Source organism: Hevea brasiliensis, chromosome 12, assembly GCF_030052815.1.
Source record: "Hevea brasiliensis isolate MT/VB/25A 57/8 chromosome 12, ASM3005281v1, whole genome shotgun sequence".
Classification (NCBI taxonomy): domain Eukaryota; kingdom Viridiplantae; phylum Streptophyta; class Magnoliopsida; order Malpighiales; family Euphorbiaceae; genus Hevea; species Hevea brasiliensis.
In genome coordinates, this window is record NC_079504.1 from 7,934,825 (window position 1) to 7,962,622 (window position 27,798).

Below are 27,798 nucleotides of genomic sequence, written 5' to 3' on the forward strand. Positions count from 1 at the left end.
ATTCATATGTAGATAAAAATTATTTAAAAAATATATATAATATAAATTTAAATGTAAGTAAAAATAAATTTAATAATTATTAAATTAAATATTTATATAAAAAATTATATAATATTAATTAAAATAAACTTAATGGATATACAAATGTAAAGTTTTTTTATAACCGCATTCGTTTGAAATACGGAGGGCTCCTCGTTCAGGTACCCTCTAACTAAAATAATCAGAGGGAAGTTATATCGCGCCTCAAGTACAGGTTTGGCGCGTGAAGAAGACAGAAACCTGAGAGTGCCATGTAAGCTGTGTCAGCCTTTGTTCAATCGTCAAAGAAAGTCCATCCTGAAGCTTCAGTAAGTACTGGGCTTTGATTGGACTGTGCTTTCTACTTTCAATGGTAAAGCGTAGAGATAAAGCTCTCCAATATTCTTTGAATAATTAACAAAAAATCCTTGTCAAAATTGTCCTTTCATTTTGGTTTATTTCGAAGTAAACCCATTCCCTATTTTCTGATTTTACGTTAGTCGCCCAATGGGCAACCAAACCCTTTACCATTGGTCCATTATTTTTCACTTAAATTTTAAGCCATCTCATAAATTCCTTTTACCATATGATGAGTGATAGCTATCTCTAATGCTTACAAATCATTCATCTCTTCTCCACTTTCTTTACTTTTACTATTAGTTAAAAAAAGTTTACTAAATTATTCAAAAGAATGAGATGATTGATTAAATAAGTTTAAATAAATAACATGGGTATTTTTATTTAAAAAAATAAAAAAATTAAGGTGAAATACTATAAAAATGTTTAATTTTAATAATAAGAAAAGGACAACCAATATCATAGTGTTTATTATATTTTTGATACTTCATTGACAGCAAAATTTTGAATCTGAGTTGATTATGACCTCAAGTAAACCTTTTACAACCTAAGTCAATGGCATGAAGCTGAACCATGTCGACTAGGGTTATGGGGGTTTAAAAAGTAAAAGACTTGAGAGTAAGCATGAGAATGGTAATTCCAAAAAACCATAATAACTTTTGCAAAATTTTAACAATATGAGGAAGAAGGAGAAGAAAATCTAAAAATTTAAAAAAGAAAAATCAGTAGAAAAAGATGGTAATTGAAGGAAAAAAAAAAAAAGCTTGTAAAATGAAAAAAAAAAAAAATCCCAAATAATGGAGGAGAGCCATTGGATATTGCAGGTGTGTGTGAGAGAGAGAGAGAGAGAGAGAGACAGGGGCATGGAGAATCCCAATGCCCAGTCCATCAGACATCACAGCCTACTCTTCACACCCTCTTGTCACCAATTATGCTACTAAACTAATCTAATCTCTTCTTCCCTCTCTTACTCCCCTTCACAAACAGCCTCATGCCTCTTCCGCTGATCCACTCCCATCAAACTTTCCTCTTCTCCTTCTTCTACTTCTTCTTCTTCCACAAAACAACCGAACCCTTCTTATGATCTGAAATTCCAGCACCCAATCAACAACCATTGCCCCTTCTCCTTCCACAAAACAACCAAACACTTCTCATGATCTGAAATTCCAACGTCCAATCAACAACCATTGCCTCTTTTATGGTCATCAGCAAAAAACCCAGATCACAGAATCACTATCCAAACCCAAATTTCATGAGAGAAGATCGCACAGAAATGTCTGAAGACGACGACCGATCTTCGCCTTCTGATTCTGTTAACACCATTGATTCTTGCTCCAATAAGACTACTTCCGGTTCTACTTCTGGGTCTGGACCCAGTTCCATACCTGAATACCAAGCTCCATACCCTGACCAGGTCCTGGAAAATGTTCTTGAGAACGTTCTCTGCTTCTTGACCTCTCGCCGCGACAGAAACGCTGCGTCATTAGTCTGCAGGTCGTGGTACCGTGTTGAGGCGCTCACTCGATCCGACCTCTTCATCGGGAACTGCTATGCCGTCTCTCCGCGACGCGCCACGTCGCGTTTCACCCGAATCCGATCCGTGACGTTGAAGGGGAAGCCCCGCTTCGCCGATTTCAACCTCATGCCGCCCAATTGGGGGGCCCACTTCGCGCCCTGGGTTTCTGCCATGGCTAAGGCGTACCCGTGGCTCGAGAAGGTTCACCTGAAGCGCATGACTGTGACGGACGAAGATCTCGCGGTTCTGGCGGAGTCCTTTTTCGGGTTTAAGGAGCTCGTGCTTGTGTGTTGTGATGGATTTGGCACTAACGGACTTGCTGTGGTTGCTAGCAGGTGCAGGTATGGGCTTTCGATTTTATCGTAGAGCGTATGCTTATTGGGTTGTAGTTTATGTAAGTATTGGCCGATTAGATCTGGATATAGTGTTGTCTTTTATGGTCTGTTGGTTAAGGCGATATAGAAGTTAAACTTCATTGGGTTTTGTTGATTCGCTTTGTGTTTGTTATTATGTGCTAAATTCTAAGTTCAAGAGATTGGCATCATCATTTTCTGGGTTGCATTTATTGAAGGAATGTTTAGATCTGTATCGAGTTTGAAACTAATCATAAGTTACTTAACTGGGATTGGGATTGTTGGCGATTATTCGGATTGTTGGCGATTCTTGTGATCTGTTTCGTTAATTGGAGTTTGATAGTAATATAAATCTAAATAATGCTTTTTTCAGTAGCTGTAATATCGAAGAATTTATTCTAATGATTAAAATTTGTAATGAGAAAGTTATTTCATTGATAAATTTATAACTTCTTGTGGACATCTTGTATACAGACAACTGAGAGTGCTTGATCTGATTGAATCTGAGGTATCAGATGATGAAGTTGATTGGATATCATTTTTTCCAGAGAGTGCAACGTGTCTCGAATCTCTGATTTTTGATTGCGTAGATTGCCCCATCAATTTTGATGCATTGGAGAGGCTGGTTGCACGGTCACTTTCACTGAAGAAACTCAGGTTAAACCGATATGTTTCAATTGGCCAGTTACACCGTCTGATGGTGCGAGCTCCACAACTCACACATCTTGGGACAGGCTCATTTCGACCATCAGAGGATGTGGCTCAGGGTGAACAAGAACCAGATTATACATCTGCATTTGCTGCTTCCAAATCCTTAGTTTGCCTATCTGGCTTTAGGGACATCATTCCAGATTACTTAACAGCAATTTACCCAGTTTGTGCTAGTCTAACTTCTCTGAACTTAAGCTATGCAAATATCAATGCTGAACAGCTCAAACCTATAATAGGCAATTGCCATAAGCTTCAGATTTTCTGGGTATGTGTTGTAAGGTTTAGTGTGCTTTTTTTTTTTTTTTTGGTCAGTGCATGGAAATGCATCTTAGCTGACACTGTTGTCGTTTTTTTTTTTTTTTTGCCTTCTTCCCAGGTCCTTGATTCAATATGCGATGAAGGGCTTCAGGCTGTGGCTGCAACATGCAAGGAACTTCGTGAGCTGCGGGTTTTTCCAATTGATGCTCGGGAGGATAGCGAAGGCCCTGTTTCTGAAGTTGGCCTCCAAGCGATTTCAGAGGGTTGTAGAAAGCTTCAATCAATTTTGTATTTTTGCCAGCGGATGACGAATGCAGCTGTTATAGCCATGTCAAAGAACTGCCCAGATCTTGTGGTATTTCGTCTTTGTATAATGGGACGTCACAGGCCTGATCATGTCACTGGAGAGCCTATGGATGAAGGATTTGGAGCCATTGTCATGAATTGTAAGAAGCTTACTCGGCTTGCTGTATCAGGTTTATTGACTGATAGAGCTTTTAATTATTTTGGAAGATATGGAAAAACAGTAAGGACCCTGTCTGTTGCTTTTGCCGGGGATAGTGACATGGCGCTGAAGTATGTGCTTGAGGGCTGCCCCAGATTGCAGAAGCTTGAGATTAGGGATAGTCCATTTGGGGATGCAGCCTTGCTTTCTGGTCGGCATCACTATTACAACATGAGATTCCTTTGGATGTCTTCCTGTAAGTTAACTAGTGGTGGTTGCCAGCAGATTGCTCAAGAATTACCTCATTTGGTAGTGGAAGTCTTTAATCATGAATTTGATGAGGACATGGGTAATTTTGTTAATACATTATACATGTATCGATCTCTTGAAGGGCCAAGAGATGATGCACCGAAGTTTGTTTCCATCTTGTAGGCATTTGCACTGCAGGAAGATGTATTGTATGTTATGCTGGCTGTTGGACAAGCGGCAAGAATCATTTTTTGCGGGAATGTTGAATTCAGGAAGAACTGGTTATATAAGCCCGCAAGGTGTTAATAATTTTTGTCTTAGATAGTGTAAACAACTTCTCTGTCCTTGTCTTGTGATGTTGGAAATGGCATTCAAAGCAGCTGCTCTATGAAGGACCACAATTTTTCTTTGCTTTGGTTCTTTAAGAGGATTTAATCAAAGAAGGGGCTAATGTAGAAGATAGATCTCTCTGTAAGAATTAGACCTCTGGATCTTGTTGTATTGGTATGCTTCTAAATTTTATGTTTCTTTTTCCTTTATATTCATTTGATCATAAACGAGAAGACTGCCGGAGATAAGGGATGGAATCTGAACTCTGAAGGAACTCTGAAGGCGCATGAAAATGCAATGAGGGACAATTGTTTATCCTTTGATATGAAGAAATCAAGACGGGTAGTAACTTGAAATGATGTTGGAAAGGTGAACTAAAGGAACTATTCTTTCCCCTTAATGCCATCAGCAGAGGAGAATCTAGAGCAAATGCAAGGAGCAAGCATTCACTCATTGGAGGAGTTCGGTATTATTTTTTATTCAAATGGTAGCTAGTCTTAGTTCTAGCTGGTGAGAACTAAATGCCCAGATTGATACAACTCCCTCCCTTTCTCTCTCTCTCTCTTTCTCTCTCTCTCTCTCACCATCTTTCTTAGCGTTTGTTTTCTTAAGATGTGATGTTGTAGCACCTGACAGTTGAATTTATTTTTGTTATTGTTAGCAAATGTTGAGATGAGTAATAAATGCCAAATATTCATATATGAATGGATCATATGACTTCAAGAGACTCTGTTTCTTTTGCGTGCTTCTTTTTTTATTTGAATGTGGAATGATCAATTATTAGGGAGCCATTATGTATGGAAAGTGTCTGTACAAGTACACGTTGCAGGGCCCTCTTTATTACCCTGTGGGTTCCATTTGATGATAATACCAGTTCATAAGGGTATGGATGATGGTGATCATTTCTCATATCCTTGAGGGATTGTACATTTGGGTTCATAGTATTCTATGGTATTAGCAAGCTAAATTAGTCTCTTGCCTCTTGGTGTGTTCGGCTTGTGTCATGGGCTTCTTTCAATAGTTGGGGTTGGGACCAATTATTTGATGACTTGTCAGACCTCTGCGTTTGCGTTATAAAGCAGCCAAGCCCACCAATGCTTTGGGTGTGCATCTCTCTCTCTCTCTCTCTCGCTTATTATAGGGAGAGAAATCTCTCTGCTTTCTTTGTTGGTATTCTCTCTGGCAGGATGGTAAAAGCAAACTTATCATCGAAGTGGGATCTGACTGTGCAATTGAGTAAGTAAATGGGAAGCAAAACCTTAGGCTCTGTTTCTTGTCCAGTATCTATCTATCCATTTGTGGGCATAGCAACTAGCAAGTGGACAAAATCCGTATGTGTATTCTTGTATTCTCTGATGAATCATTAGTATCACTTGTGCGCTTGCATATAAAGTTGCAGTTATCAATAGTTATACGATAAGAGGAGAGGATAAAAGAGAAGAGAATGGGAGAGTATGTATCTCTCTCAATTTATTTGTGGGTTGAACGAAAACAACAGAAAGGAAGATTAGGGTCAGTGTGACTAGTACAAGTAGGCTGAGCTTATCCAATATTCGGTTAATGGGTAATGGTGGGAATAGTGATTCCAAAGAATGGTAGCCTCTGCTTTTTGTAATGTTGATTGTCTCTTGTCGCAGTTAGGATTTGATTTTTCTTTTAGAGCAATGGTAGCTTGTCCCCATAGAAAAAGGTGAATTGAAAAAAACTGATTATGACCTTACACAAGGCCCAGCATAGGCAATCTCAGCCCTTAGATAATGTGAATTGTGTAGTGCCCCCCTCCTCGATGTACCTAGCTTACCTACTAGACATGTCTTTATCTATCTATCATTTGGTAGAGAGACTTTCATTTAATTGAATGGTCATGATTGAATGAGCACATCACCACCCCTCAGCATCCATTTTTTTGGGTTAAGCACATGCCTTCCACTGTTTGCTAACCAGATAGATATCGATACATCATTATTATTTATATGTGTCTTACAATAACAAAGTTTAGGCTTCACTGTGCTGACTGGTGGAAACCCACCACCGGATCAATCAATCTGTGGTCCACGTGTACGGTATGGGAGGTGGGATACATTAATGCCTTTACACGCTCTATAATAATAATAAAACTAAATCTTAAGGGTCTCATTAATCATGCATTTAATGATAATTAATATCATTTGTTTTTTAAACAAAATAATGGAGGGAGGATCAACGAGCAAGCCAACAAACTAACAAAACAACGATTCCAACTAATATAAATTGGCCAGGGGGTGGTGGTGCTGTGTGTGTGCGGACACTAAAGAAAAAATCGTCGGTGAAGAAAAAAAAAAAGCGTGGGTTTTCACAACCTTCTTCTGTTAAGCACATTCATAGCTGAACTAAGCACGAGGTCAACCACTAAAGTGTGCTCTCCCCTACTGCTCCACTTTATTAATTTCCCCCCCCATTACAGTTTCTCTATATACTTGTATATATATTACAAATATTCTGTGCTTTGAAACCATTTCCCTGCACTATTTCCAGGATTGATCTTATTGCTTTTTTGCAAGTGAGCCTCTGATTCCATGCCATGTTCTATTTGGAAGATGGTTGCCCTTCCCATTATATATATAACTTTCTTAATTATAATTGATTATAAGTTTTATATATATATATAAGAATATCAATTGGCTATGTATGTATGTATATGGTATGGCTTTGAGGCTCTTATTTTATTGACAAAATTGCCAAACATGGGATTCTAAATTGTGGGAGGTTTTTATGTATGTCTTGATAAGATAAGAAAAAGATGCATAACTAATTCATTTGGAAATTGTGGGCATAACAATCATATAGAAACAAAAAACACATTTTGTCACAAACCTAATTCTTTTGACTTATGTTTTGATGTGGGTACGAGGGTTATTGTTTTCTTTGAATTTCTGAGGAAAAACATGTAAGAATATCTTTAAAAAAGAAAAAAAGGAAACTGTATAATTTGAATTGTTTCTCGAAATCCTATGCCACAAGTCTTGATAGTAGATTGCTTGCAAGCATGCATGTAGTATGCACACATTTAACCACTACAATTTCAAGGTCAAATATAAACGCTATTAAAAGATTTATTGTCATTAAAAAAATTAATTAACAATGATAAAATGTCAAAAATATTTCAAAGTAGGAGCTGCTGATTTTGAAGGGAGTAGGAAGCTTTGTTTGACTGATAATAAAAGCACTTGAACAAAATTTAGAATATATAATTATAAATTTTTTAAATTTATTAAAATAAATGTGCATTCTATGATTACTTTAATTTTTTTTAATGTTTTAATTTCACTTTTTGGTTCAATCCAAAAGATGAAAACTGTTTCTATTATTTAATGTTGATTATTGATTTTAACAAAATAACAATAGAAAATCCCATAATTAAATATTCATTCATTTTGTTGAGTCATAAATTCATTTAATTATTAGTGAGTCCATAAATTAGAGATTAAGAAAATAAAGAAAATATTAATAGGAGGAGAGATTCTGTCCCATGTACGTATGCTACGAATTGCGACTTGTGAGAAAAGGAAGCAAAATTAAGCTGGCCTACTTGTGAGGATTTGCGGGTTTTGCTCAATACAGATACATGATTTACATATTATAAAATTTATTAAAAAAATTATTCATTTCAAATCCCTATTTTTCTAAGTTTATTTATCTAATTATCTAAACAGAAAAGAAATCTGAATCATGCATCACTTCCTATTTATATATACACAATTATTTATTTTCCTTGTTGATGTAATATTGGGATTTATAGGTAGGAATAGGATTGAGAGACACAAGTATTCTCCAAAAATGCCCTAAGAGGACCTAAGGAAGGAGTGTTGCGTGCCTTCTGGCTCTGCATGATCTAAGATGTGGGGGTCCTCGCCCTCTCCGTTTTCGTCTATTTGATCGGGGACAGCATTATATGCTTGGTTGAAGATTGATAGAGACCCACTGCATTGAATCTGTTTTCTTTTTAGTTTTTGGGTTCAATTCAGAAAGCAATGGAAATGTCTGCCCTAAACCCTCTGGAATCATACCATTCCCTGATAATGATTCAAAATTTTCAAACAATAGACCGCATCTTCCTTGGTGTGATCCTTAACCTCCAAACATTGAACATCCATGAAATTTTGTTATTAAAGTTTAATTAATGGCAGTATATTAACAGTACATTCACATGAACCTTAATATTTGTCTAGATGACAATTATTGAACTCCACTATCTTCTCTGAAAAAAAAAAAAAAAAAAAAAAAACCTTTACGAATTTATCACCAGAATCCTTGAAATGTCACTTCAAGGGAATATGTTATGGAGAAGTATGTGGGGGAAAATTTTTCACATTTTCAAATAATTTTTTCCCCTTGGGAATTCGCTTGACAATGATACTTAGAGGGAAGGGATAATCATATGCCCAGAACCAACGCTTCTTAGTGAAAGACTTTCTATCAGAACATTCTTTAGAGCATCTTCTCTCAAGTCCTCAACTTGTCAAGGACGTGGCCACTTACTCAGCATCGGGTCAACCTCCACTAATGGATGTTCAAGAGCTCACCTATGGTAAATGTTTTCTCTAGGAGTCAAATGGCCTACAAAAGGATTCCTTAACCTGTTCCAATGCTTAGACTCATGAATTTTGATCAAACAGCTGCACCCACTTGGTAAGAGATATTTGTAAACCTATCAAGGGATCATAGACCTTTGCGGATCTTTGACACAGAAAATCTACTAATCATTTATCCTGCACAACTCAAAAAATTTCCCCCACCTCTAGTTCTTGGATCTCTAGTGCGATGCATAATGACAAGGAACAGGAATTCTAAGACCCTGAGACGTTTGAACTTTGATATTCCACTAACCCCCTCCCCTTTGAAAAGAAAGTGGGGTGGTCACCTTAGCATCAAATAAATTGGCCTTTCAGAAAAGTAGCGTGTCAGAATTCGGCTTCAGCTGGTCAAAAGAACCTTGAAAAGAAACTCCCAGATTTTTTTTCCATTTGTGGAGCCCAGTTTGGTAAGGATCAACACTAACCTCCCCCAACCAAACCAATATTTAATATCAACTACAATCCATCGAGGAAACCTCCAAACTTTGGGACAAGTTTATACTGATTTGAAAAGATGCAATTTCATCTTTGCACAAAGAGACTCCTAAATTTTTCCTTTTAAACTTTCTGCTATACAAACAAGGAAAAATATGACTAGACCATGGATGAACATCAAATTTCCAGGGTTAACTCCGCACCATTGACACAAGGCTATAAATACCAGAATTCACATGTTGGCGTCATCAATTATCCATCTCAGGCATGAACCATGGAGATGGAATTTAAGAAATGCTTAAAAGAACCAGTAATAAAGAGTCCTACCATTATAACTGTCGCAAATTTAACTGCGGCATTTGAAGCATTCAAGCCTTTCATCTTTTATACAACTTCCGCCAAGCCCACCAAGAGTGCAGTTACGTTCACTAGATAGCTGTCAGACTTACACTTTAACTGGTAAAATTCATAATGAAGAGAATTTTTGAAGATTTTGCAGTTTTGATGGCACATGGTCATGGAACACAATTAAAAATTAGAAGCGTCACCTTTATGCCAAACAAAAGAATGTAATGGCATGGCTTGTTGGAGAACTGTTTATCTTATGCAAAGGATTGGAAAGACAACCATCGTGAGGAATGGCATAACTAGTAAATATGCTTAAATGCAATCATGTTTTGGAAAAGTTTGCACACAGTACAAACAACAAAGTTACATATTAACAACGCCCGGTAAAGTCCTTTGAGAGAAATATTATTGAGAATAATTTGAGTTCATTTCTTTGAAATCACATATAAAATCATTATGCCTGCAGGCTGCAAACTTGTAACAAGAACTGCTATACTACTTACATCCAGTATTTTTGTCGCATGTTATTTTTTTTCACTAATAGTTAACTGGTTATTATTCAAAACCAGTCTTTCAATAAACTGCAATTCCAAAAACCCAACCCTCCAATAATGCTGTTCACTAACTTATACCTGACAAGTGTCAGATTCACAATCTTATCTCCGTCATTATGCTTCTTCAGTGAGTTGCAATTTATTACTCCCATGGCACAAAATAAACTTCTGGAATGCTGCCAACACATCAGATCACTTCTCAGAGAGAGTAACAAAGCATTAAACACGCATCCTGCTGATCAAACAAAATAATTGAACACACAGCAGCAGACAGCAAGATACCATGAAAGGCGAACATCACAGTGAAAAGTAGAAAACACTAGTCAGGGAGCCAACCGCACAATTTTCCATGCTTGTTTCCCACGGATCTCTTGAGGAACATATTGCAACCTGCAAAGAAAGCATAATACATACATTTGCAATGGGGCCGACTCATTTGAATTGAATACAGTTGTTCAAAAATCTCTTCTTGGATGTAAATCCCATTTTGCATCTCCCGTTTTCAAGAAGAAATTATATTCATTTAATAACTTGTACATTTATTTTGCGAATTATCATTGTACTTCCTAGTAAATGAGTTGCCTGATGTCTAACAACATTGTTGCTAAAACAATCATTTGGTTAATAAAAGCACAAGACACATCAGATGAAGTAATTTTAAAAGACCTTGGTGCCAATCTGTATTTTTGAAACTTGAACAAGCAACACAGTACAGGAGGGGTGTGCACAGTTGCATGTATGTAGTCCACACAACTAAGGGTGTGCATGGTTCCTGCTTCTCCCGAAAAGAACTGACATTGTACGACTCAAATCATACCGAACAGAAAAACTGAACTGGTTTTATACAAATGTTTTCTATATCTTTTAGATAAACTATAAAATTTCAATGTACACACACACACACACACACACACACACACACACACGTGTGTGTGTGTGTGTGTGTGTGTGTGTACCGTGTACATATATGTATATGCATATAAAATCTATACAGTTACACTTATATTTGTATATAATTTATAATGAATCTAATTAAATCTTACACTATTCCATTCATTTTTTACCAGCAATATAAATAATAAAGCAGGAGTAATGGATGAAAATAACCTGTCATGCAAGCGAGACTGTTGTCCTTGCCAAAACTCGAAAAGCTCTGGTTTAAGCCTGTATCCTCCCCAGTGTTTAGGTTTTGGGATCAAATTTCTGCAGGATGAACTCCATTTCGTGAGCGCTGTCCAGGTTATGATCACAGAGAAACTTGATCCAATGTCTCTCAATCCTTGCTTTATTCATATTATCATTGGTGTTGAACCTTGGAACATAACCAACATAGTGTTTCCTGAACATGTAATATTCATTGCTTATGTTCCAAGTTGGATTTGGAAAGCTGGTTATGTTCCAAGATTTAATGTGAACGGCAATATGAATAAAGCCAGGATTGAGAGAAATTGGATCATCTTTGTTCGTGATCCTAGATATGCATCAAGAGAGAGGAGAGATTTTTATCATTGCGTTCTCCCACCCAAAGTAAGAAATCACACCTCATAAATGGAAAGGAAAAAATAAACTGCAAATCCCTTAACACTAAAAATCCAGTTAATAATTTCATGATGTGAAGTTGCTCATGAAACCTTGGTCACCATCTTTTAACTAATGGATAATAGACCAAGCAATCTGTCACATACAGGAGACGGAAAGGGAAGAATAAGATAGCTGAGGCTGAGAAAGGAAGTGGAGGGAAAGATAGTTAGCAGTGAGAAGTTTGCTACAGAGTCTGTTATAGATAGTAGAGAGTGGAGGGAAATAACAGAAACAGTTATGAATAGTCAACAGTAGTTGTTAGCTGAATACTACTTTATAAATAGAAGCATTGAAGTGTAGAGAGACAGTTTTTCATCAAAACAGAATCTATTCTTCTCTCCTATTAGCATTTTCTCTAATTTTCTCATCCCTATTCTTCTATTTTCTCATCTCCTTTTCTTTCTCTAAAACAGAAACCCTAATCTAAGGTTTTCTGTGACAAATTGGTATCAAAGCACTCTCCCTGGGTTGACTCCAAACACTCTTCCCTGTGTCGCAAGGATGGCCAGATCAGTAATAGTGAGTCAGGAGGGAGTAAGGGTTGCAGAGCTGGAGGAACAGATCCGGAATATGCAGCTAGAGCAGGCGAAGGGAATGGACAATCTCATATCTGAATGGAAAGCTGAGGTAAGGCAGAGTATTATGGATGCAAAGAATGTTTTCCTTAATGAAATGCAAGCCTTAATTGGGTAAATAGTGGAGAAAAAGGCAAGAATGTGAGTGTAGATGAAGGGAAAACTGTGGGAAGGTTAGGAGGAAAAGGAATTTTATCTAACCCTAACCCTAAGGAAGTTAATAGTCAAAAAGATCAATTCAGTGCTGGATCTTCAATGAGTAGTGAGGAATTTCAGAAGATGTTGCCTAAGACTGAATTAACTACATGTGATGGAGGAGATCCTAGGGTTTAGCTTAGGAAATGTGAAAAGCATTTTGAGGTCCATAAGGTGCCAAGAGAACAAAGGGTAGGAATTGCTACTCTGTTTTTAGTTGAGAGGGTAGTCTCTTGGTATCATAATTGGAGTAAGGAAAAAAGTGGAGTTTCTTGGGAAGAATTTGAGAAAGAATTATATATAAGGTTTGGGGAAGAAGGGCTTGAAGATGTGGTTGAAGAATTTATAAGGATTAGGCAAGAAGGAACTGTTAGAGAATATCAAGACAAATTTGAGGATTTAAGGATTAGAATGGAGAGGGTTACGCCTTATTTAGGGGAAAATTATTTCCTTTCCCAATTCATTGGTGGATTAAGAGATTATGTGAGGCCTATGATGAGGATAATGAAACCCTCAACCCTTGCAAATGCAATTGAGGTAGCAAGATTCCAAGAGTAGTTGTTGGGGTATGCCAAGAAACCTGGATACAACCCTAAACCTTACCCAAATCAGTATAAGCCTACCTACTCCTATGCCTCTAACCCTACAACTTACAATTCCAAATCCTCATCTCAACAATTTCCCTATAACCCAAAACCACCTAACCAAGAGTCTAATTCCAATCCAAAAATTGCAAATTCAGTCACCAAAAATAACCAATCAGCTAAAAGTCAATCTTCAATGAATCAAAACCAAGTCAAGACTAATTTGCAACCCAACCAAACTACCGTAAGACAACCTAGACCCTGTTTCAGCTAAAAGTCAATCTTCAATGAATCAAAACCAAGTCAAGACTAATTTGCAACCCAACCAAACTACCGTAAGACAACCTAGACCCTGTTTTAGATGTGGGGAGAGGTATTTTCCAGGCCATCAGTGTAAGCAAAAGACAGTAATGGCCTTGAATGTGGATGAACTGAATCAAGAACAGGAGGAAAGGAAGGAAAAGTGGCATGAAGTATCTCAAGGTGAGGAAATGGGGAATGAAGGAGCAGTCCTTTCTGTTCATGCCATAGAAGGAAAGCAAGAAAAGGGTACTATAAGGGTGCAAGGGAAATATAAGGCTAGACAGCTATTAATTTTAGTGGATAGTGGGAGCACTCATAGTTTCAAGGATAAGAGAGTTGCAAAAGAACTAAAATTGGATTTAGTGGAAACAAATCCAATCACTATTACTGTGGCAGATGGAAGAAAGGTGATAAGTAATGTAATTTGTCAGCAATTTCAATGGCAGATCCAGAAGATAGCATTTGTGTTTGATCTCAGAATTTTAGAGTTGGGAGGATTTGATATAATTTTGGGGGTAGATTGGATGAGAAACTATAATCCTCTACTGTTTGATTTTGAGGATTCCAGTATAACTACAAGGAAGGATGGGAAGCTGGTCAGGTTGCGAGGTGTTTCTGAAGTCAATAACACCTGCAAACTAATTCCTTGTGATGATTTCCACCAGCTGATGCATAAGGGGGGCAAGGACTTTCAAACTCCTCTGTTCTGTATTGATGTTCCAGCAGCTGCAGCATCCTTATTTTCCATTTCTGGAAGGGTAGCAGACATGGAGAAAACTGGTATACATCAGCTATTAGATAAGTATCAATGCCTCTTTCAAGATCCTCAATCATTGCCTCCATTTAGAGCTTATAAGCATGAAATTAACTTGCAACCTATTTAACATCAGACACTATAGATATTCTCACTTCCAAAAAGCTGAAATTGAAAAATTAGTATAAGAAATGCTTGAGTCTAAGGTCATACAGCCTAGTTCCAGTCCTTATTCTTCACCAGTGCTTTTAGAAAGAAAAAAGATGGGTCTTGGCGATTTTGCATAGATTATAAAAAACTAAATGATTTGACCATTAAAAACAAATTTCCTATATCAATGATTGATGACCTTCTTGATGAGTTACATGGGGCATGGGTATTCTCCAAAATAAACCTACAAGTAGGGTAATATCAAATAAAAATGCAACCTAAAGACATCCCAAAAATAGCTTTCAAAACCCACCATGGTCACTTTGAGTTTACAGCAACTCCATTTGGTTTAACAAATGCCCCAACCACTTTCCAAGGCCTAATGAACCACATTTTCAAACCTTACCTTAGGAAATTTGTCCTAGTCTTCTTTGACGACATCCTAATCTATAGCCCTAACATGGAGGAGCATTTGAAGCACCTAGAGGCAGTGTTTGAGATACTTAAGTCCCAACAGCTGTATGCTAAATTGTCAAAATGTTCTTTTGGGCAGTCACAAGTTGAGTATCTAGGCCATATAATTTCTGGAGAGGGAGTATCAATAGATCCCAACAAAATTCAAGCTATGCTTTCATGGCCCATTTCTAAGTTAGTAAAAGAGCTTAGAAGTTTCTTGGGGCTCACTGGCTACCACAGGAAGTTCATTCAAAATTATGGGAGTCTTTGTATGCCACTTCCAGATTTGTTAAAGAAAAATGCATTTCAATGGACTTCAGCTACTCAACAGACTTTTAAAATGCTGAAACAGGCTGTCCACAGCACTTGTGTTATCACTTCCTGATTTTTCTAAACCATTTGTTGTGGAGACAGATGCAAGCAATTATGGAATGGGGGCAGTCCTTCGACAACAAGGGCATCCTATAGCTTTTATTTCAAGAGCTTTTGGCCCTAGAAATCAGTCCCTTTCAGTATATGAAAAGGGGCTTTTGGCAATCACATTTGTTGTCTCCAAATGGAGGCATTATTTAGAGCAAGGGCTGTTCTATATTAAGACTAATCATGAGAGCATTAAATTTCTCCTTGAACAAAGACTTGACGCTAATCTACAGCAGAAGGGTATATCCAAGTTGTTAGGGCTGAATTATAATATTCTCTATAGGAGGGGAGTGGAGAATAAAGTAGCTGATGCTCACTCAAGAAGAGTAGACACTGCTGAATCTTCACAACAAGGTTATTTGAATTCAATTACTACAATAAGCCCTACTTGGATGTAGAATTTAGTAGAAAGTTATCAAGGGGACACGAAGGCTCAAGAGTTAATTACTCAACTATCCTTAGATGCCACTGCTTTTCCAGATTACAAGTTGGTGAATGGACTTTTGTATCATAAGAGCGCAGAATTCATGTAGGTAGCGGCACTAATTTGAGGAACTCATTGCTGCAGCAGTACCATGCCTCTCCAATAGGCGGTCATTCAGGAGTTCAAGCTACCTATATGAGGATTAAAAGGCATTTTTGCCTGGTTTACTGCCTACAGTAGTGGATTAGATCAAAGAGTGTGATGTGTGTGCAAGATGTAAAGGGGAGAACTGTGCCTACCTTGGCCAGCCTCTAACTATTCCTTCCCAAGCATGGCAGCATATTTCAATGGATTTTATAGAGCAGTTGCCAAGATCTGGAGGGAAGGATGTCATATTGGTGGTAGTTTGCAGGCTTACTAAGTATGGACATTTCCTGGCCTTAAGTCATCCATTTTCTGCATCTGCGGTTGCTAAAATATTCTTAGATAATATTTTCAAGTTGCATGGGACTCCATTAACAATTGTCTCTGATAGGGGATAAACTGTTTACAAGTTATTTTTGGAAAGAGTTTTTAAAATTGCTAGGCACTTCTCTGAATTATTCTTCTACCAATCACCCTCAAAGTGATGACCAAACAGAAAGGCTGAATCAGTGCCTTGAAGGGTATTTGAGGTGTATAACTCATCATCAACCTAGTGCTTGGTCTAAATGGTTGCCTTTAGCTGAATGGTGGTACAATACCACTCATCACAGTTCCATCAAGATGAGTCCATTTGAAGCATTATATGGTTATGCTCGGCCAGGAATTTCTCCCATTCTTGCCAACTTATCACCAACAGCAATTGTGAGTGATTTTTTCTAGGAGCAGAATCATGTGTTCAGATTGTTGAAGGAGAATTTGGCTCAAGCTCAACACAGAATTAAGCAGCAAGCTGATAGATAGAGAACAGAATGGGAGTTTGCAGTAGGTGACTAGGTTCATTTGAAGCTTCAACCATACAGGCAGTCCTCCATAGCCATTAGAAGATCCCTTAAACTGGTTGCCAAGTATTAAAGGCCCTTCCAAGTCATATATAGAGTGGGTTCAGTAGCATATAGATTACAACTGTCACAATGTTCAAGGATTCATCCTGTTTTCCATGTCTCATTACTTAAGAAGAAGCTGGGAGATAATGTTACTCCAATTCTGGAATTACCAGAATTACAGGCAGACAATACTATTGCAATGGCACCAGAAGCAGTACTGAAGACCAGAACCATTTTTAGAAACAATTTTCCTGTGATTCAAGGCCTCATTAAGTGGCTTAATTTTCTTGACGATGAAGCTACATGGGAAGAAAAGTCTTCATTCAAGCTCAGTTTCCAAAATTTTATCCTTCTTGGGGACAAGAAGGCTCTCATGGGGGAGGTATTGTCACATACAAGAGAAGGAAAGGGAAGAATAAGATAGCCAAGACTGAGAAGGGAAGAGGAGGGAAAGATAGTAGTGAGAAGTTTGTTACAGAGTTTGTTATAGATAGAAGAGAGTGGAGGGAAATAACAGAACAGTTATGAATAGTCAACACTAGTTGTTAGTTGAATACTACTCTATAAATAGAAGTATTGAAGTGTAAAGAGACAGTTTTTTATCAAAACAGAATACTATTCTTCTCTCCTATTAGCATTTTCTCTAATTTTCTATCCCTATTCTTCTATTTTCTCATCTCCTATTCTTTCTCTAAAATAGAAACCTAATCTAAGGTTTTTTGTGATACAATCTCACAGAATTTTGTCAAAAAAGACAACAAAGAGAGAAGAAAATGCTTAAAAATAACCCATTGGATGAAAAAGGAAAATAAAACTTACGTGTCAGAGAACTTTTCCTCTAATTCTTTGAATTGTTGGTATAGAACATGCCTTCCAGGAACTATAGTACTCTGAAGGAGGAAAGAAAATTATACCGTGCCATGGCCTATATAAACAAGTAGTTCCACATATTGGATACAATTAGAAAACTGAAAGTAAAAGGAACCTGCTTGCTGACTATTGCTCCAATCTGACTTCCTCGAGGTCGGCTATGGAAGTATTGTTCAGATTCCTCATCTGAGACTTTCTGCACAAATCCTTCCACCCTTACCTAAAAGTCACATTTAACAAAATGTTAGGCAATGGATGTTAATAGATGAAGGTGAAAACAACAAAAATATTCCCCCATTATTCTGAATAAACTTCCATGACTGCATAACACTTAATGAAGCTTCTGAACAATACTAATGGTGAGCCTTAAAACCAAGTATAAAGGAATCTCAATTATGACAAGGTATTTATTTGTCCTTCCTATTTTCGTTGTAATCTTTAAGTGAAGTCAACTAATGTCTTCATCTGGATTAATTAATTCTAAAAACTGTAGCCAGTGAAATCTAAATGACATTGTTGCTGTATAATTTTTGCTGCTAAGCTGTTGACACCATTCTGCAACTGCTTAACAGTTGCTACCCTCTAGTAAACACCAACTGTAGTACTCTGTCATATCCAAGTCAAGCATCTGAAATTTTTGAGGTTCAATCGTCCGATCTAACTTGCTTTGACAAGACATCAACGTCCCTTGCTCTACCCTGGTATCTAACTTGGCAAATATCCTACTTAGACAAAACACTCAATGGAAAAGTGTATAAATTTTACTGCAATAACTTTGTGAATTACTTTACAGCAAAATACATGTGATATTGAAAAGTGTATGGTGTTCCACTCTTCAAAGGATGACCAAAATCATTAAAAGTCTTGGCATGTTTTCAGTAACAATAGAAGATAGGGAGAAAGAGATTTGGGGGGCACCTAAATTAGAAATGCCAGTCAATGACTTCATGCAATATATGTTACCAGATACTAGATTCATAGAGGATCTAAAATCCTCATTTCTGAAATTCACAAAAAATGTTTCTTTCTGCCATTCCATTCCCACATGGAGAACAAAGGTTTATCATTATACATATGGTTACAGATCAAAAACCTACTAAAGTTAGTTATCAGATTTCCCCACTAAACATATAAATATTAGCTTGCACACAGAAATAAATCAAGAATATGTAAGTCAGAAACAATGTCTTATAATCCTTCCATCTAATGAGAGCTCTAAAATGCCAAAATATATAAAGGACGAAAAAGAAGGAAAAGAAAAAGATAAAGAAGCTCAGACTAATGTCAAAATAAGAAATCTACAATACCTGCCGATTAAGACCATCCCAGTAGAAAAGGAGTGATGCTCGAGGATTTTCAGATAATTGATTTGCCTTTCTACTTTCATAATTGGTGTACCTGAAAGTGTAAAATTTGCAGCAAGATTAAAAACCACAAGCAGCTCTAGAAACACAATAAGGATTTCATTACTACCATGACAGTAGCAGAATCCTACCAGACAAACCCATCCTTATCAACTCCTTTCAACAAAACCATTCTTGATGAGCTGCAGCAAAAAGTAACATGACATAAAATGATTAATCAGGTCATAACCAAAGGGATAAAATAAGCATTCAGAATGGAGCATTTGCATAAGATAGTCAACAAAATGAGTAAAAAATGACAGCCTTTTGAACAATATAGCCAATGTTATAGCAGCACGTGATGCATTTTTCTCTTCATTGAACAGGGAAAAAAGTTTGCAGGATTCGAATCATCTAATTTTCATTCATGAACATCAATATGAAATCCAAAAGAATTTTTACATTAAAAAAAAGAAAAACTATTAAGGAGATTCATTCTTAGACAAAGCTGCTAATGAGAAAATTTTATTGCAGCATTGATGTTTATAATACACGTGGATCTAGAAATGCTAAAGCCTAAAAGTATTGTCACTACTGCTTTTATAAAATATTGAATCTGACTTTAGAACCAATTTTATGATGTTGAATAAGAGCTGACTCTTGAAGGTCCAAATTAGTTACATGGGTACATATCCCCCACTTTGCATATGCTATAATTGTGCGTTTTGCTTTGCACACAATCAACTACACTGGACTGGTGTGCATCACTCACTTTCTTTCAGATACCATATTTAAATGCATAAAATATATCTATGTAGAAATTTGGACTAACCATATTCCACCACCCCAGTTTGTATTTAGGCTTTTAGGCCTGGGGCAAGAAGAGATGGAAGAAGGGAAGGGAAAGAGAGAGGGGGGGGGTGGGGGGGTGGGGTGTGGTGTGGTGTTTGGAGATGTTTTAGTTTCCTGTGTGTTGGTTATACTACTAGCTATTTTGGTTGTTATGATTTATTTTACAAGAAACCCTTTCTGTATGGTTAAGATGGTTGTTCTTGGCTTTAAAGAAATTGTTAAGTTCCAACTTAAAAGAAAGTGCTCTATATTAGTGTTGAACAGAATCAATAACATGCTTGGAGAAACTCACAAAATGCACTGATGCTTGTTAGCACTTTCAAAGATATTGAATATCTTTCCTCTTTTTCTAAGAACCATTTTATAAAAAATATTAATTAAAAGAATCATTCTTTATTTAAATTCATAAGAATCCATGTGCGTGCACCAGTTTACTGACTGAGAAGAATTGGTATTACTAATAAAATGAGTATCAACCAATGAATAGCAAAAGAAGAGGAAGTTACGGTTTTCCATCCTTTCCAACAGTTGACAAGCACATAGCATTTGGCTCCTTCAATCCAGCAGCCACAGCATCGTCAAACCATTTGAGGAACTGAAAGATAGCAAATGAAGTAATTCTGATACATTAAATTGATTAGCAAAATGGTTGAGACTTAATTTAAAAAAAAAAAAGAAAAAAAAAAAGATAACAGTAATGTTGCCTAATTGCAAGCACTAAGGGAAAGAAATTCAAATTTACATTACTAATGATACCACCAAAACAAACCTGATCCATGGGATTAGCCTCCACCTGCTCCTCAAGGAATTCAGGAGAAATATAGTTCTCCCTTAAAGCTGATATATCAATTTGTGGAGGCTTTCCAATTCGGACACACATAGAAGTGCCAGGATATGGGGGGAGATGCAGTTTATAATTTTCCACTATTGATGGTGGGACAAACCTACCACCAAGAAAGTGGTGTGGACCAGAAAATTTCTTTGCACACAACTTTGGAGCAGTCAAAGAAACCTATAAAATACTAAAGTTGCATTAACAAGATGGTTTACTTCATTAAAATCAAAAGTTTGTGTAAAATTATCTAACAGTTTCAGAAAGTTATAATCAGAAGCTTTCAGAATATTTGAGTAAAGACCAATAAGAAACATACCAACATGTCAGGTTTAATTCCTTCACCATTGACATCACCTCCTTCAACATGCCATCCAGATGGAATATCTATAGAGACAATAAGTGAGGACTTTTGGCAAGTTTGATTGCACTTATGCAAGTAAACCAACTTTTGGATTAGATCATCAAAAGGTGGTCTTGGGGTACCTGAAAATTTTGAAGATGTTAAAGTAGAAATTAAAATATGAATAAATAGGCCTCTTCAGCAGTAAAAAATGTCCATATTTAGATTAATTACATATGTTAGCCTCGCATATTATAGAATCTAAGCCATTAAAAGTCAGATAATAATAACTTTGCTTTTAAGAGTTGAAATTTTCAGAAGTTAGATAAGTGACAAGAGCACATTAAACAATAGTCCAACAAATTGAAAAGTCTTGATAGCCAAAATTGTAACTAAACTTTCCTCCTTGAGCATTTGCATCCAATATTCCATTCACTTGCACATTATGTAAAACAATGAATAAGACCAAACTTAACTTGTTAGTATATACACATAGATAGATTGATGGACAAGCATGGAAAAAACCCAAGAAATTTTGAACTATTCTTAGTAAAAACAATCTTAACTTGTTAGTATATATACATAGATACACTGATGAAGGAGTATGGGAAAAAAAAACCCAAGAAATTTTGAACTGCCCTTTCTAAAGGATCAATTTGAGCATGAATACACTTGAGCAAAAGCAAACAGCAGAAAAAAAACAAGAATTACCATGGAATGAGAACCCAAACATTGCATCTACTATAATGTCAAAGTCCTTAGACAAGTCCGAAGGCAGATCCTCTACTGTCAAGAAAGGGACTGCCAGCGATTCCAGCTACAAAATTACTAAGATAAAATAAGAACTTTGAAGAACTGTAGCATCTGATGGTTCAAGTACATTTCAACTTGCAACCATTTTATACCTGAGTAACCAGACCAGTATAAAGAGGTTTGGCAGTGCGCTTTGGATAACAAACAAACGGTTTGTATCCAAAGTGATGCAGATGACGAGCTGCTACCAAACCATCACCACCATTGTTTCCCGGACCGCAAATTGCAAGAACACGATTATACTCACTTGGTTTGTAAATCTGCCAAAGGATAAATTAAATTTCAATAAAGAAACCTGAATCAAGTTCTTAGTTATTCCAGCATTCTGAATTTTCTTAAATAATAATCTTTTCTTCTCCCTTTTTTCTGCAGGAGTCCTAGCAATTTCAGAGGTCTTAATTATCTACAGTTATGGGTTTATGAACCAGAAAAATTGCTCATTATAAAAAAATGCAGTAATGACAAGATGCTGCACGTGCAAACTTCCAAAGTGTTAATCTATGTTCCATTCAGAGAAGCAAGGACAACAGGAACAGTAAATTTAGCTACAATACCAATAGGAGACCATGTTTTCTGTTCCTTTACCTAAGCAACAAGCTACTGCTAATAAAATGAGTTAATGAATATAAAATTGAAAAATAAAACAGACAATATAAAAGAGGGGAAGGGAACGGTACTGTTAGGAATTTCTTGTTTGATGGAAAAATTTGCATCGCTAAATATTAAGGATGGGATGAAGTAATATAGCATTTAAGTCACAATAAAAGAAATTAAAAAGGGGAAAAAAAAAGCGAGAGACAGGTTAACCGATCAGAATAAAGCAGCACAAAGCAAGAGAACAACAGGGAACTTTGCATTTTCAACCATTAGCCAATAATGTTAACTTATATACAAATTTAACTATCTAAGGAAAGTAATGAAGAAAATAACATCACTAAAAAACTGTTTCTGAGGAAAAATTAATAATGATTAAAGCATTACCTCTACTATGGAAGTAGCAACGCTCAAACCAGCCAATTCCTGCAAATGCCGTTAGAAACATTAAAAAGGGAACTAAAGAGTATAAATCCATCTAAAAATTCAAACAACAGAGATATAGATAGGATTTGTGACAGATTAATAGAATCGTTAAAAAAGGAAAATTATGAGAGAATCCAAACAAAGTAGCATGTTAATTTCTACACTGACCATCAACTGATCGACGCTAAAGCCGAGAGGGCCCATGAGAATCTCATCAATCTCGGCAGCGTCACGCTGCGTGAGGTAGGAAATGGACTCTGGATTTGTCATGCTTTGCATTACTCTAGTAGCTTCTATAGATGAGTTGGAAGCAAAGGAACGAATTGCAGGAAGAGAAATCGGACAGGTAGAACCCTAAGATATAAGTCATGAGAAGTTAGATAGCCAAGTCATGCAGTGAAGTTTGGCAGAGAGAGAGAGAAAGAGGAGCTTCGTGTGCTTACCCAAGCGTTTTTGGCGAGGGAGTAATAGAAAGAACGAGAGGGTTTGCAAGTGGAAGAAGCGTTGTTATGGCTGTGGGATAGAGTAAGAGGGAGTAATTGGCTGAGAAATAAACATGTCATTGCTCGGCTTCTGCGTATCAATAGCATCGCTAACCAGATTCTTCTTTATTTCCGTCTCACCATTCCTGGATAAATCTTGATTTTGCAAAACCGAGCCATTCTATGTGCTCTGTCTGGAGAGAGTAATATATTTTTCAATATTATTATTGAAAAATATTTTTTATTGTAAAATTTATAAAATAATTAAATAGAGTTTTTAAATTAATTTTTGAAAAAGTAAGTTTCTAGTCTCTCACCGTCAAAACAATGGAGAACTAAAGACTTGCGGGGTATGTGCCATATGGCTTTGAATCATAGGACAATATATATGAAATAATAAATAAATATAATATATATATATATATATATATATATATATATTAAGTTTTAAAAATTTGTAACCACTAAATGGTTTTTTTTTTTAATTTCAATAATTATATTTATATATTTATTTATTTTTTATTATTTTATCTTTCATATGAGGTGTTAATATAATATCACTATTTTGCTACATAAGTTTTTTCTTAAGTCGGCATATTTCAAAAATTTTCACTTAGTAAAAAATATAAAAACTTAATTCTCTTATTTTTAAAATTATTTAAAAAAGATTCTAACTTTTATTGCCATTATTTGAATGTGAGAAATGTGGGTTAGAGTTTATATAACGACATGATTTGTTGGTTAATGTAGATTTTAGGTGTACAGTGTACCGTGTATAGGAAACGTTTTTTACCTGCATTAGAATGTATACATTTATCCAATAAATAATTAATATATTATTAAAATAATGATAAATTTTATAAATTTTATTATAAAATATAATTTTTAATTAATTAAATATATAAAATAATTTATATACCTAACTTTAGAAGTGGAGGACTATGTAAACACGCAAAGTTGTAACCATGCGAAGGAAATGAAGAAAAAAAAAAAAAAAAAAAAAAAAAGAAGAAGGAAATGGGACGAGAATAAAGCATGAAGCCTCCCGAATAATGTGAAGTTACATAGAGGCACCTTTAACTGTTCCCAAGAACAGAAAAAGGTCCTTCTTACCCTATTCTTTCTTTTTTCTTTTTTAAATTTCTTTTGTATCATGTCAAGTCTGCTGCTAAGAACGTGACGGTAAGCATCCCTTTAGCACCACAGGCAAAGGATAATGCGATATATATATACATATATATATATATAATTTAATGATATTACTTTAGTTGAACAATTTTTTTTAATAAAAATATAATTTATTATTTTAACTAACCAGTGATTAACTTTATTTATATTAAGCCTTATAAATTAGACTATTAATAAAAAGAAAAATTAAATCTATAAAAATTATAATCATTTTTTCAGATGAATTAGAAGGTCAAGTGATATACAAATAATTGTAATTTTTATAAAATTTAAAATTTTAATTATTTTTTTAATTTTAAAAAATTTAATAAATTCACTAAATACGCAAAGATATGACTTCTAATAATCCTTATAAATTTGAGTATTAAACATTTCTTTTTAAATAGAATACATTATAATTTTAATTAATATGTTATCCATTAATTATTTGGGTGTACATATTCTAATATATTAAAGACTTACTCTTTTATTAATAAAAAGTCAATTGACGCTGAATTTCTTTTTAGATATGCCACTATAACTAATTATTTATTCCGTTATATTACTGATATTTTTATGTTTTTGTAATATTTTATTTGATTGTTAGAAATAAACTTTCTTTATATTTATTTATTTTTCTTTTCAATGGATTAATTCTTTTGAGTTAGAAGCAACACTAAACTTCCATTTAAATTTTTATTTTGATATTTTATTTTAATTTTTAAATTTTAAATATTATTTATTCATTTTAATTTTTAAAGCAATCAAGTGTTTGTATAATAAATTTAAATTCCTTTTTACTATTTTGTCATTTTATTATCATCATTAATTACAATATATAAACATATCATTTGGGTTGTATATAAAAAATAATAATGTCTAAATTATTAAGACTTAGACATTTTATTAATTTCGTTATTATACTTTTAAGGCATGTATATATATGAATTGTTAAGACTTATATAGACATAACGTGAACCCGGAGCATACCGTGAATAATCTTATATGTTATATTTTCAAGTAGTTTTTTTTATACATAATTTATAAAAAAATGATAAATTAATTAAAATTAAATAAATAATTTCAAATAAAAAGTATTGAATAATTATTATTTTATAAGATTTATTATTGAATAGTTATTGTGTAACACCCCAAAATTTTTAATTTTATGAGCATTTTTAGTATTTTAATTTTATTAAATTTTTGGAATTTTTTTGAGATTTTTCGGATTTTAAAAGTCGGGTTCGATTTTCCGAAAAATATAAACTTTGATGATTTTTAAAAATTAATTTAAAGACCACGTGGCAAAACTAAAAATATATTTGGAGTCTACGTATTTTTCTGAGTTTTCTGGAATTTTTTTCGAAATTTTTGGACCTCGTTTTCGATCCCGAGGCAGAGTAAAAAATTTAAAATTTTGTATTTCGAATCGAACCGGCCCAATCGAACCGGACCGGATCGGACCGGTCGAATCGGACCGGTCTTCTTCTCTTTTTCTCCTCCCTCCCGCGCGCGATGGCCCTCTCCCTTTTCTCTCTCGTTTCTCTCTCCTCCCACCCCACCACGGCCACCACCTTGCCCCAGTGGCCGGCCGCCACTACCCAACACGGCCACGCCTAAACGGCCGGAAAAACTCGCATGAGCGCACCGCTCGCGCCGCCAGCTTCCCCGGCCAAATCCGGCTTTTCCGGCCACCGATTGGACCTGGTCTTGTGTCCAAAATCATCTACTCGGCGAGAGCTTTCCATAGACACCAAGAACGCCGAAATCCATCGAGCGGATTGTCCGATTTTTGCTCGGGAAGATTTTAGCCCATTTCGACTTTTGGGCTAGATTTCTCGAAAACCGTGAATCCCACGAGAAAACCGAGGCCACCAGCACGCTCCATTCGTCGAGAGCTTCGCAACGACTTCCGACACCATTTTTCGGTGGGTCCCACGAAACTTCGCAGTGTTTTTCCGAGCATTTAATGAGCTTAGAAAATTCTGAAAAATTTATGTACTAACCCCCGTGTTATGGGCTTCGTGTAGGTATCCTCGATTCGCGGAAATTCGGCGCTGACCGGTTCGCAAATTTCGCCGCATGCACTGCTACTAAAAGTCTCCGAATTGGACCGAGGTTTTGGCTAGCCCCCCATTGTCAGACGTCCCGAGCGCGTTCCCGAAGTCGTAATCGGCAAAGGTAAACCCGAACCTTATTTTTACGTAATTTTCTAGTGCTTAAATAGGATTAAAAATCCGTAAGATATTCGTGGTAGCTTAGAAAATTACGATTCTTTTTGCAATAGCTTAGTAATATTGCTAAGGACTGCGGGGCAAAGTTTTAGAATTTTTAGAGCTGATTTGGGCAGTTTTTGCAAAAATGATCAATTATAGGGACTAAATTGAAATTTTACATATTGTGATGGATGATTGATTTGATGGGCCCAGGAGGGGCTGTGTGATGTGATTGAGTTGTGGATATATGGATTGTGAGTATAGAAGTGTGTTTTGAACCCTTTTGCAGGTTGGGTAGGTTCTAGGTATAGGGGAGACTCTGCCGGATTTTCGGCACGACTTAGGATGTAATTGGTCTTTTTCTTTGTTTGTATTGAGTCAGATTGTATTAAACAATTGTAATATAATTGTCAGGTGAGCCGGGACAGCCTTCTTCCTCCGCCCAGCCGCCACAGTGATTGTCGTCAAGTCTGTGAGTAAAATATTAATTTTAATTGTAATTTCGATATTATTATATGTTCAACATGCCCATGCATCACTTATATGCATATATTTATGTAGTTAAACTCTAGGCACGATTTATGATGCATTGATAAATGTTAAAGTGCCATGATGTTGTTGTGGTAATTTGGAGCGGTGTCGTGCGTTGGCGTCGTGTGATGTGGTGTGGACTATGGATAGGGCGGGTAGTCACGGCTTGAGTTCTTCACGGGACCCGATCCTTCGAGGGGTAGTCACGCGGCAGTTCTTCATTTGGGACCCTCGATTTGGTTTATTAAGCGAAAGTCCGCTTGAGTTCTTGGCACCAAAGTTGGATTTAAGAGAGCTGTATAGGGGATCAGCTCCCATATGTTATGATTGATGCTACAGGGTGCGTGAGTGCTCCAAATTACCTTTTTGATGTTATGATGTGAAAATGATGTGGATGTTGCATTTCACTCTACAGGGTGCATTAGTTCTAGATAGTTATAGAGATTATGGTTAAAATTGATATTTTACTCTCTGAGTCGAACGCTCACTCCTGTTCAATATTTTTTTCAGGCTACAGGAGGATTTTATTTTGGTTAACCTGCTTTTCTCCCTCGCAGGTCAATTATTACTGTTTGTATAAACTTGTTAAATCTTAGAATTTCCGCATGTGTTAGAAATGTTTATTTGATTTGGGTTTGTAAACTAAATTATTATTTTGGGACCTGTAAACTT

The 27,798-nt window shown here is 35.9% G+C and overlaps 2 protein-coding genes across 6 annotated transcripts; one reads left to right on the plus strand and one right to left on the minus strand.

Moving 5' to 3' along the window:
- The first annotated feature begins 1,179 nt into the window (after nucleotides 1–1,179).
- On the plus strand, nucleotides 1,180–4,938 carry LOC110667181 (transport inhibitor response 1-like protein). Its single transcript, XM_021827959.2, has 3 exons — nucleotides 1,180–2,232; nucleotides 2,719–3,220; nucleotides 3,332–4,938. The coding sequence occupies exons 1-3, from the start codon at nucleotides 1,574–1,576 to the stop codon at nucleotides 4,088–4,090; spliced, it is 1,920 nt and encodes a 639-aa protein (XP_021683651.1). The 5' UTR covers nucleotides 1,180–1,573; the 3' UTR covers nucleotides 4,091–4,938.
- Nucleotides 4,939–10,003: 5,065 nt separating this feature from the next.
- On the minus strand, nucleotides 10,004–23,419 carry LOC110667180 (pyridoxine/pyridoxamine 5'-phosphate oxidase 1, chloroplastic). 5 transcript variants are annotated; one of them, XM_058130999.1, is made up of 15 exons: nucleotides 23,174–23,419; nucleotides 22,899–23,084; nucleotides 22,692–22,730; nucleotides 21,803–21,970; nucleotides 21,609–21,714; nucleotides 20,874–21,040; nucleotides 20,492–20,734; nucleotides 20,229–20,317; nucleotides 19,023–19,073; nucleotides 18,835–18,925; nucleotides 17,643–17,747; nucleotides 17,477–17,547; nucleotides 11,295–11,390; nucleotides 10,524–10,577; nucleotides 10,004–10,363 (listed from the first exon to the last, which is right to left on the minus strand). In XM_058130999.1, exons 1-15 carry the CDS (start codon nucleotides 23,318–23,320, stop codon nucleotides 10,330–10,332), a joined length of 1,647 nt encoding a protein of 548 aa, XP_057986982.1. In that variant the 5' UTR covers nucleotides 23,321–23,419; the 3' UTR covers nucleotides 10,004–10,329. The 5 variants fall into 5 exon arrangements, with proteins under 5 accessions (XP_057986982.1, XP_021683650.2, XP_021683647.2 ...); XM_021827958.2 differs by having other exon boundaries at nucleotides 10,004–10,419; XM_021827955.2 differs by having other exon boundaries at nucleotides 10,004–10,422.
- Nucleotides 23,420–27,798: the final 4,379 nt, after the last annotated feature.

Bases quoted from the DNA above. Each gene is read 5' to 3' on its own strand.
- LOC110667180 (XM_058130999.1), bottom strand. From the start codon at position 23,320: ATGCTATTGATACGCAGAAGCCGAGCAATGACATGTTTATTTCTCAGC. The intron at 20,735-20,873 runs GTATGTTTCTTA...AGTATTTTATAG, and splicing joins GAATTAAACCTGACATGTTG to GTTTCTTTGACTGCTCCAAA. The intron at 10,578-11,294 runs GTTATTTTCATC...CTTTCTTTGCAG, and splicing joins CAGTCTCGCTTGCATGACAG to GTTGCAATATGTTCCTCAAG.
- LOC110667181 (XM_021827959.2), top strand. From the start codon at position 1,574: ATGGTCATCAGCAAAAAACCCAGATCACAGAATCACTATCCAAACCCA. The intron at 2,233-2,718 runs GTATGGGCTTTC...TCTTGTATACAG, and splicing joins GTGGTTGCTAGCAGGTGCAG to ACAACTGAGAGTGCTTGATC. The intron at 3,221-3,331 runs GTATGTGTTGTA...CCTTCTTCCCAG, and splicing joins ATAAGCTTCAGATTTTCTGG to GTCCTTGATTCAATATGCGA.